The sequence below is a fragment of the Clarias gariepinus genome, chromosome 1, assembly GCF_024256425.1.
Source record: "Clarias gariepinus isolate MV-2021 ecotype Netherlands chromosome 1, CGAR_prim_01v2, whole genome shotgun sequence".
Classification (NCBI taxonomy): Eukaryota; Metazoa; Chordata; class Actinopteri; order Siluriformes; family Clariidae; genus Clarias; species Clarias gariepinus.
The window spans coordinates 8,084,153-8,095,777 of NC_071100.1; the positions used below are offsets into that span (position 1 = coordinate 8,084,153).

The 11,625-nt window shown below is 39.3% G+C and overlaps 1 protein-coding gene across 1 annotated transcript in view; it reads right to left on the reverse strand.

Annotated features, from left to right (window-relative positions):
• The window catches only part of LOC128512085 (leukocyte immunoglobulin-like receptor subfamily B member 1), a 42,672-nt gene extending 31,414 nt beyond the window's left edge, over positions 1-11,258 (reverse strand). The window contains exon 1 of the mRNA XM_053485240.1: positions 11,204-11,258. Coding sequence (XP_053341215.1) covers positions 11,204-11,258 — 55 coding nt within the window. The remainder of the gene's footprint in view (positions 1-11,203) is intronic.
• Between the last annotated feature and the right edge of the window lie 367 nt (positions 11,259-11,625).

The following is an 11,625-nucleotide window of genomic DNA, read 5'->3' on the forward strand; positions in this document are numbered from 1 at the left end:
TACAAAACGGTTCTGTTGGTATTTAATTGTTTTTCTATGATTAATACTTATTTGTGGTGTTTTATGTTTTTTTTTTACATCTTTTTAAATTGAGACTTCATTTGTAAGTTGCTGCTGGTGTAAAATAAAAATCTCAGTTTTATCCCGTTTGTCTTATGCTTCCTTCCTTCACAGAATTCTGTTGACCAGTAAAAACTACTCACCATGCACTGTGATGTTGACAGGATTACTGTTTTCTCCAGATTCAGACTCACACCAGTAAACTCCAGTGTAGGATGTGGAGAGGGAACTGATTTTACATGTAGATCCTGTAACTGATCCCCACCATGAACAAGGTGACACTCCCTTATTTTCTGTGTATTGTCTCACTGTCCATCCAGTAGAGTCTCTCTGGTCCTCACAGCTCAGTGAGAGAAAGTCACCAGTAAAGTGTTGAGTTCTGTTGGGATTGATGATCAGAGAGACTGGAGGAGATTCACCTTAAACACAGAAAATTACATAATTCACACATTACAACTTTTTATTTATGTAATATGTACTAAACACAGTTACATCTCATTTAGTTAACCCTCATGTTGTGTTTGTTTGTGGGTCACACTCATTATGTTCCTGGTCACTTTTGACCAGATCATTTTATTTCGTTATCAATCCACAATAATACATATATTATCACCTAATGTTGTATTAGATCTTTTTATCAACTCCAGATCTTATGAACATTACATGTTTTTAACTTGTATTTGCTGTGTTTGTCCTGCTGGCCTTATTTACCTGAACTCATACCACTCATTTGTTAGGGAAATTAACATTATGAAGATACTGTATTATTTTGACTATAACACATATTAGAATAAAACCTATGGTACTATTTATCACAGAGTACTTTATTAAAATGTTTATCTAAGTAACTTTTTTTTAAACAAATTAATTTTTTTTAAACTGTGGCACAAAATAACAACAATACTGACCGGTATGATATATTGAAAACAAAAACCCAAACGTACACAAGGAAAGATATATTATAAATATCATGCTTGACCCATACACTGTATAACTATATTTATAATTATAATGCAGCCCTAATGTGATTTCTAGGAACCCTCACCCACCCCCACCCCCCACCCCACTGCAGGTTCCTTGTAAAAGTCACACAAAAAGAAAAAGATTCCAGTTGAGCCAACAGAGAAGCAGTGATTATATAACATTAGTGATAGCATTTTTCTTTATTTTAAGCAAATTTATACACAGCTGTATTAATCATATTTTAAAACCTTTTGGTGTTACTGTAAATTGCACACATATCTGATATTTAAGACTTATTAATATTTTTTTCTCACCAATGATCCAAAGTGGCTGTTTGTTGCTGCTCTTTGTGTAATAGGGTCGTTCTTCTCTCTCTCCTATGCACACAAACTCCTGTGTGATTAAGAGTAGCAAGACTAAGAGTGTAGAAGCCTCCAGATCCTCTGCTGCTGTCTGAGAGCTCTATATGGTAAACACCATAGCTTATAGGAATCTTTCTATGCCAGCTAAATTTCCAGTCTGTAGAGGAGTCTGTAACCTCACAGTTTAGAGCCACTGAGTCTCCTTCAGTCAGCCAGCTCTGTGGAGATACACTCAGTACTGCCTCTGGTCTCTCTGTTACACAGGAAATAGAAAACTATACTTAAATCTGAAAATTTTCTTTAGGGACAATAATTTACCTCATGTCTCTGTCACAGGTCGTGGCTGCGATGATGGATTTAAGTGCAGGTGAGGAGCAAGAAGCAAATCAGATTTATTATGAAGAAGCATGCTTAAATCAGTGCGCAAGGCAGACGTGACAGTTCTGATCACAGCAGGGCCTGAGCTCCATGACGAATATGAAAAAAGCAGAGAGCCCAGGACGAGGTGAGCAAGCTCCACGATTAGAGCCGGTGTGTGTAATTTGAGCCCGAGCAGGCTTGCACAGGTGAGTTAAGTAGGCATTAGAGGTGATTAGTGATTGAGCACAGGTGCACAGAGAATGAGGTGATAGCAAGCAAGGAGAAGGATGAATCATGGAACAGGTGTACAGAATAACTACAAACAATAAATATATCTCCTAAGGAAAAAAACACATGAAATAACTACACACCTGAATTGCACCACGTTCTATTAAAGTCCAAAAATGTCAAAGAACATTATTTGTTTTTTGTTTGTTCTGAAAACCCCTGGAGGGGGCGCTGTGCCCCGGGACTTGTGGTTTTCATATGCTTCTGGGACTTTTATTTGAAGTAAAAGTTATTTAAATTGAATGCATTGTCTAGTACTGTATTTTGTTTTGCACTTGACATGAAACTGAATACTTTATCTGGGCCGTATTTTCTAAGCGTCTCAAAATCACTTGTAGGAATCGGCCTCAAAGTTCATTTAGGACTGAAAATCTTCCTACCTTCCTACATCAGTCTGACATTTATGAAGCTTCCTACTCTTTTTTTTCCCTCTGACCCAAGAAAACGTGTTATTACAGCATGTTACGATACTGAGAGCCACAGAGTAGGCTGCACATCATAGTGGGTGTTGACAGGTCTTTGTAGTTTTAAATGGAAGAAAAGTGAAATGGCAAAATCAGCGACAGTTGTGTGAAAGCTTTATGCACTGACAAAACTTAGCAATGCGTGACATAACTGCATGACATTATCGTTATCAGACTCCAATCACATCTGTTTAAAGCCCCTAGAATAGAAATGTGTAGGACTGTCATAATCTGAATAAAATGACTTTGAGAAGAAAGCGAAACTGGAGAGAGGATGAGAACGTTTAGCTCAAGGAGGAGACAGTAAAATGTAAAGAAATAATTAAAGCAAAATTCTGAAATGCTGCTTATAACAGAATCTCAAAAAATAATTGTTTACATTTAAATAATTTAATATAAGTATATAAATGAGATTATTTTAATGTGCGTGCCATGCATGATGCCCACGACATGAATGCAGCTTGTTTTTCATTTACACCGGATGTCCTTCCTGAAGCAAACCCACCCATTATATCTGGGTTTGGGACCAGCACCGCATGCAGTGGCTGTGTATTATGGGGTGTGAACCCGCTTAAACTGGATCCTAAAGCATCTCTCTTCCGCGTGTGTCTTTGTCTGAACATTTCCTACTTTGAGACGCTCAGTAAATACGGGCCCTGGATTGAACTCGTATCTGAACTGAGCACTGAAATGACTTCAGATTTTTTTTTTGCTTGTTTTAGTGACTGCAGTTTATTGTATTGGATTGTTTTTTGAACCTAATCTAATTCTAGCCTCCAGTTTTTATTTTTTTGCTTGTTTTTACTCTTATTAAAGTTTTAACTTCAGCAACGATGCCGTTCCCACATCCTTCCACCACCAACCATCAATAGACATCACAGACAAAATAAGCTTTAAGAACTTGCAAAAAATTATAAATAAAGAAAATTATAATAAAATTTATTAAATATTAAGGTTACAATTTTAATTTATCTGTATTTTATTTATTGTAGATTTTAAATTAAACAGCGGTATCCAAACCAGTAGTAGGCCTTATGAAAATATTTCAGGGCTGAACACAAAAGCAATCATAAATATGTCTACTACAGTTTGGTTGTAGTTGAAAATAAATACTAGATATGAGCTTGTGTAATACTATAAAATTATAATTACAGACTCACCTGATACAGTCAGTGTAACAGGATCACTGATCACTGAAATCAGAGAGTCACGTCTCTGTCCTCTGCAGGTGTAGTTACCACTGTCAGAGTCTCTAACCCAGATAACATACTCTTTTCCCTCTGTGTAGAAATTATTATTCTTATAAAAGCTGTAGGTCCATTCAGTGTCTCCTCCTCCCTGTATGTCACACCTGAAATTTACTAACTCTCCACTGTACAGATGTGGATCAGGCTTTATAGTCAGCACAGCTTCAGTATTCCCTATAAAACAATCCGCAGTTAATAAAGTAGTGGTGTAAAGTAAAGACGTGGACTGATAGTAAACATTGGATTAATGTAAACTAAAGAATCACAATAAGCATAAAGTAAAATTATTAATAATTTTTTATAGTATTAAGTTTCATCTTAATTAAGTTTCATCTCACTCACTCACTCTTTGTCTATATTGCTTTATCCTGTATTCAGAGTAACAGGGGGCCTGGAGCCGATCCCAGGAGGCTTGGGGCATGAGGCGGGGTACACCATGGACAGGGTGCTAATCCATCGCAGGACACAGACACATACACACTCATACACACAGTATTAGCAATTTGAAAATGCCAATTAGCCTAATCTACAGGTCTTTAGCGGTGAGAGGAAACCGGAGTACCCGGAGGAAACCCACTAAGCACAGGGTGAACATGCAAACTCCATGCACACAGAGATGGGAATCGAACCTGGACCCTGGAGGTGCAAGGCGAGAGTGCTAACCACTACACCACCGTGCCATCTCTAAGTGTCATCTCATATTATAATAATATTTAAGAGTATTATTTACCGAGCCTTTTTTTTTTTTCAGTCTACAGCATATATCATGTCCATTGCGTGATTGAGTTTATTGTTGTCATGGTCATGTTTTTATATATTTCTGATTTGACTAATGTCACCGGTTTCTCCCTTGACCTATAATGATATTTATATTCCTTGTTTGACATTTGTACTAACCCTTGCTGATGGTCCTGTCGAGTTTACCATATCACTGTTCACATCACTGCTAAAGCTAATGCTAATGGCCTGTTCCTATTCCTATGTTTCAGTATTTTTTATGATCACTATTATGTTAAATGTGTCACACCTGCACCTGCATTCTTTCAACCCTTTTAGATGCACCTGGCAAGGACAAAGGGTGATATCAGGTTTGCCACGGCAGCATCCGACATGTCCTAGCCATGCCCTGCTTCGTCTCAGCCATGCCTGGCTCTGTCCCTGTTCTGCCTCCATCCTAACAATGCCCAGCTCTGTCTTTGTTATAAATGCCTCCATTCTAGCCATGGCTGGCTCTGCCCTGTTACAAGTGCCTCCATCCCAGCCATGCCTGGCTCTGTCCCTGTTATAAGTGCCTCCATCCCAGCCATGCCCTGCCCTGTAATAACTGCCTCCATCCTAGCCATGCCTGCCCCATTATAACTGCCTCCATCCCAGCCATGCCTGGCCTTGTCCCTGTTATAATTGCCTCCGGTCAGCCTGTCAGGCTCTCACCAGAGGTCTAAGATGCGGCGTTTCTCACTACAAGCATTTACCATTTGAATGTCTCAACAGAAATCGAGACTCATCAGACCAGGCAACATTTTTCCAGTCTTCAACTGTCCAATTTTGTGACAGTGGGTGTTTAGACATTTTCACTGAGGTTTGGGTGAACAAGAGAGATGCTGCTTTTCTCCGAGCTGCGCCAGACTGACCAATTTTTCTACTTTTTTGTCCACTTACGAAGAGTAAACATATAACAGATAAGTATTTCATACAACCTTATAATATATTCACTCGAAATGCGTGTTATATTGTTTTCGTATAAGTTTATATCATATAAGTTTTAATTGTTTTGCAGCACACCGCTTCTAGCCGGCTTTCCATTAGCATCGCTAGCCCGTTAGCCCGGCTATCTCAAGTTTGTTTACACTCTTTCACACCGGTTATTTCTATTTTTAGACACCATGTCGGTTGTGTCTCTGCCCCTGTGTGCAGGTGAGGATACATTGGAGCTGCACTCGGTGGACTTGGAGCTGGAGGCCGTGGAGAAGCTGATCCGCTACAGCAGCAGAAAGCCACGTTGGAATCGTCGCGGACCGACGCTCACCTGTCCCAGGTAAATTCTCGGCATGAGAATTCTCCGGCAACCTCAACCCCGCCTGCTTCTCTGCCCAGGTCCAACGCACCGAGGACGCAGCCCGCCCAGGTTTCCTTCACCCCGGCGCCGGGATACCACGAGGCCTGGATACTGCAGCAGCGAAAGACGCGCGCCAAGCCCCGGGCGAGGACCTCTCCTCCTCTGCCACCACCAGTCTTCGAGATCTCGACCCGAAACCACTCCTCTCCGCGAGACGGCACACGACGCATTGGTCATCGGAGACTCCATCGTGCGGCACGTGCGTGCTACCACAGCTAAAGGTAAGGCGTACACACGCTGTTTACCTGGTGCACGTGTTCTTGATGTTGCTGCACAGGTGCCTGCGGCCCCGCGGAAGAACATTCGAGCTGTGGTTCTTCATGCTGGCACGAACGACATCAGGCTGAGGCAGACGGAGATCCTAAAGAAGGACTTCAGGAGCCTGGTTGAGAAGGTCTGCAGCACATCGCCCACGACAAAGATCGTCGTATCTGGACCACTTCCGACATTTCAGAGAGGAATCGAGAGGTTCAGTAGATTATAGACATACTGTATTGGTGTCAACAACAGAGATTACCCTTTGTTGATAACTGGAATGTTTTCTGGGAGCGTCCTAGGCTCTACCACACAGATGGCCTGCACCCTAGCAGAGCTGGAGCAGCGGTGCTTTCTGACAACATCTCCAGGACATTACGAACCATCTGACTGGCGGTAAGTCATACCTTAGATTCTTTAGATATAAGCCACAATACAACTCGCCATACTAATAGACGCACACACATAGCTTGTCCTATAGAAACTGTGTCTGTTCCCCGAATAGTGAGAAAAAAGAATAAATTTGTTAAATCTGCCCGAAACAATCTGATAACCAGAAAACCAGAAAAAGGCCAAAGAAGTAATCAAAATCTACCTCTAAAGTTTGGACTTCTCAACATTAGATCCCTTGCGACTAAAGCACTTATTGTTAATGAAATGATCTCGGATTATTGCCTTGACGCACTCTGCCTCACCGAAACCTGGCTTAAACCAACTGAATATATTGGTCTGAATGAGTCTACTCCGTCAGGATATTTCTATAAGCACGAGCCCCGTCCAACTGGTCGTGGTGGTGGTGTCGCCACTATCTACAATGATGTACTCACTGTTACTCAGAAAATAAGGCCCAGGTTTAACTCATTTGAAGTGCTCATCATTAATGTTGCACTCAGTAAAATACATAATAAACCTGCGCTATATTTTACTCTGGCCACCATGTACAGACCCCCGGGGTCATATGTCGATTTTCTTAAAGAATTTGGACATCTGCTATCAGACCTACTGGTTAACTCTGACAAAGTGTTAATAGTAGGAGACTTTAACATTCATGTAGATGATGTTAACGACGCTTTAGCACTCGCATTTATGGATTTACTAAATTCCTTTGGGGTTAAACAAAATATAAATGGAGCAACTCACCGCTTTAATCATACACTAGATTTAATTATATCCCATGGTATAGATGTCTCTAATATAGAGATCTTACCACGTCCCTTAAGATCACAAAACTCCGGACTTCTGGTAATTCCCAGAATTTTTAAATCTACAAAAGGGGGCAGGGCATTTGCATATTTGGCTCCAAAACTTTGGAATAGCTTTCCAGACAGTGTTCGGGGAGCAGACACGGTTTCCCAATTCAAAAGTAGACTCAAGACGCATCTCTTTATTCTGGCATACGCCTAACTCATCCCATAACCTCATACTCCAGTACACCTATCCTGAATGGCAACTACGCTAATTCTCTCCATCTTTTCTGTATTTTTCCACCCATCCCGAGGCATCTGGAGATTGTGCCAGCTTTAGTAGACAAAGGCCAACCCTGCGAGGTTTCTAAGGGATCCAGAGAAGGACCAGCTCCAGCTGGATTCTGCTTTATGATGGCTGGAGCTACACATCCTGCTTCTGTGCTTCCAGTGATCCAGACCCCATCTGCTCTCTGCACCTACTGACTCCCTGTGCTGAACTGGACTTCATGTTAATCTACACAACTTTTGTTATATTGAACTTTCACCTGCACAACACACATGATGTTATTTCTATCTGTTATCACACAGATGAGGATGGGTTCCCTGTTGAGTCTGGTTCCTCTCAAGGTTTCTTCCTATTGCCATCTCAGGGAGTTTTTCCTTGCTACCGTCGCCATCACCCTTGGCTTGCTCATCAGAGACATTTCATTCATCATTCATTCATCTCATTATTATCTAGACACATTTTTCTCACACATACACACTTCCAAATATTTTCTTTTCTTTTCTTTTCTAAAAAAAAAAATAAAATTCTTTAATTTTTTGTGAAGCTGCTTTGAGACAATGACCATTGTTAAAAGCGCTATATAAATAAAATTGAATTGAATTGAATTTTGGTGAGCTCGTGCAAATTGTAGCCTCTTTTTCCTATTTGTAGTGGCGATGAGTGATACACGGTGGGGTCTTTTGCTGTTAAAGCCCATCCGCCTTAAGGTTGTGCATGTTGTGGCTTCACAAATGCTTTGCTGCATACCTCGGTTGTAACGAGTGGTTATTTCAGTCAAAGTCGCTCTTCTCTCAGCTTGAATCAGTCGGCCCATTCTCCTCTGACCTCTAGCATCAACAAGGTATTTTCGCCCACAGGACTGCCGCATACTGGATGTTTTTCCCTTTTTACACCATTCTTTGTAAACCCTAGAAATGGTTGTGCGTGAAAATCCCAGTAACTGAGCAGATTGTAAAATACTCAGACCGGCCCGTCTGGCACCAACAACTATGCCACCCTCAAAATTGCTTAAATCACCTTCCTTTCCCATTCTGACATTCAGTTTGGAGTTCAGGAGATTGTCTTGACCAGGACCACACCCCTAAATGAATTGAACCACTTGCCATGTGATTGGTTGATTAGATAATTGCATTAATGAGAAGTTGAACAGGTGTTCCTAATAAACCTAAAGAATTATTAGAAACACCATACAAATACGCCTACAGAACAGCCTTAATTCTACGTGGCATTAATTCAACAAGGTGCTAAAAGTATATATATATATATATATATATATATATATATATATATTACACAGTATATATACGCTTACCTTGAGCATATGTCACTGGTCTGAGTAAAATCAGCACTGAATAAGAACAGAAAAAAACACTTTAAACATTTAAAAGATTCAGTACATGATTTAACACTGCACATTATAGACACACTGATACTGTGTACTAATGTTTTCTCTAATAAAGTACTACTGATTTCTCAGTAAGTCCTGGTGTAGTTCATTAAAAATAAATAAATTAATGATTCAATCAATGAATGATTCAATCAATCAATCAATCATTAATAAAAAAATAAATTATAGAGTAATTATATACTGTACATACAAATATATACTGTGCAATTGTGAACAAAATGTAACATTTTCTGTTTACTTAACTTTCAGCTGCATAAGTGTCAGTGCAGTTACTACATATTTGTCCATGTTAACAGTCAGTAGTTTTGCATCAGTCATAAAAAAGAGAGAGTTAATACAGAACAGAATAACAACAATAACTATAACTAAACACTGCTGTCATGTTTAACATTGACTCCAGTGTATCTGAACACAAGTGATGAGTAGTGTTTGTTTTTGTGCCTTCATTAGACAGCAAGTGCTAGAATTAATGAAAAAAAAAAGGTTTACAATCCTTTATTTCACAAATTTTATTGTATGAAATAAGATAGGGATTTGGTTGATAAATACGTTGATCTCCTCACAACAACAAATTGTGAATGGAGTAGCTGAATGGTGTTTAGGTAAATTTTAATCATTTTGACATCAGTATCATTTAGTGTCTTGATTTGCCATTATGGTCTTATATATGGCTGAACTTGCTTCTCCTTATTTCATTTATTGTGAATATTATTTCATTTATTGTGAATATATTTAGATTAGAACACTAAATTTTTCAATGTATTAACAGTTAATATATAGAGAAATATATTTTCTTTCCATAAGAATTGAACATGTTTATATCTTACATATTCATGTAACAATTGAATGCCATTTTGGCTTGATCAGCTGTGGGAAAGGGTTCCTACTACTGTATGTAGAACTTGTTTTGTTTCTTATGTAGTTCATAAGCTGAACTCCTTGCTCTGACATTATGGTGGACCATTATGGTGTTCCACATTTTAAAAAGCCTTGATAAAAATCTTGTAATCCAGAAGTGTCTAGTGCTTTTGGATTGGTTGTGATGTCTTTTGATATTGAGGTTGTTTTAGCAGACTCTTGGGTGGCAGTTATTTTAAGAACATAACAACAGCACTGTTCATTCAGGAAGCAAAAACAATGTTCTCACGTCCCACCACATCTTCAACTGCTAAACTCTACACTCGCAGAGCTCATCACGTGCAAATCGTGCCGGCAAGCACTGTACATTCAAATGTACTTCAAAATATTTTCTTTAAAACATTCCTTTCAACCAGCAAAATGATGAGAAAAACAAATAATTTTCACATTTGGCTCAACTAAGTTTAACAACAGCTCCAGTTTTACAGCACACACATTTTTCTCCAGATACAACAAAGTAAATAGCAATTCAAACAGTAAATAACTAGCAAAAGTGTTAAATGGTATGTTTCACATGCCAACTACCTTGGTACATATCAACAACCCCATAAACATACAAAAATGCAGTGCCCTAAAGCAAAACAAAATGTACTGTATATTAGCCCTTTCTTTTCTGGCGCTCAAGGCCTTTAAGGAACTCAAATGCCAATTCACCTCTGCCCTATCCTCACCTTCCCTGACCCATGCCTCCAGTTCGTGGTCGAAGTGGACGCAACAGGTGAATTGCTCTAAAACGTCTTGGTGGATGGTTGCGCAGACCTTAGACCTGATGAAACATAGTGGACCAAAACAAGCAGATGTCAGGAGTCCCTAAACCACCACTGACTGAGCAAACTTTACACTGGACCTCAAGCAACTTGGATTCTTTGGCACGACTCTCTTCCTCCAGACTCTGGGACCTGAATTTCCTAAAATGCAAAATTTACTTTTATCTGAAAAGAGGACTTTTTTGCCAACTGAGCAACAGTCCAGTCCTTTTAGTTCTTAGCCCAGGTAGGATGACTCTGGGCAATGTCTCTGTTTCAAAAGTGACTTGACACAAAAAAATGTATATGTGTCCTGGATATGTATGTGGGTGGTGGGTCTTGAAGCATTGAATCCAGCTGCAGCCCACTCCCTGTGAATCTCCCCCAAATTCCTAAATGAGCTTCATTTTACAATCATCTCAGGACTGTGGTTATTCCTGTTGCTACCACATTTTTTCCTTCCATTCAACTTTACATTACTGTGCTTGGATACAGCGCTTTGTAAACAGCCAGCTTCTTTAGCAATGACCTTTTGTGTCTTACCCTCCATGTGCAGGGTACCAATGATCAGGGCAACTGTCAAATCAGTCTTCCCCATGATTGTGTGGCCTACTGAACCAGACTGAGAGACTGTTTAAAGACAATATTCTGATTTTCTGATATACTGAATTTTGGGATTGGATTGAATTAACTGTGAGCTATAAACATCAAAATTAAAATAAATAAACACTTGAAATTTTTCAATTTGTGTGTAATGAATCGATATAATATGAGTTTCACTTTTTGAACTGAATTACTGAAATAAATCAAACTTTTTGATTATTTTTTAATTTATTGAGATGCACCTGTAGAAGCATGTCTTAACCCATTTAAGCAACAATTTTTACAGGTCATATGCTTCTATAGGTGCATCTCAATAAATTAGAAAATAAGCAAAAAGCAAAATATCTGTAGTATCCATAAAA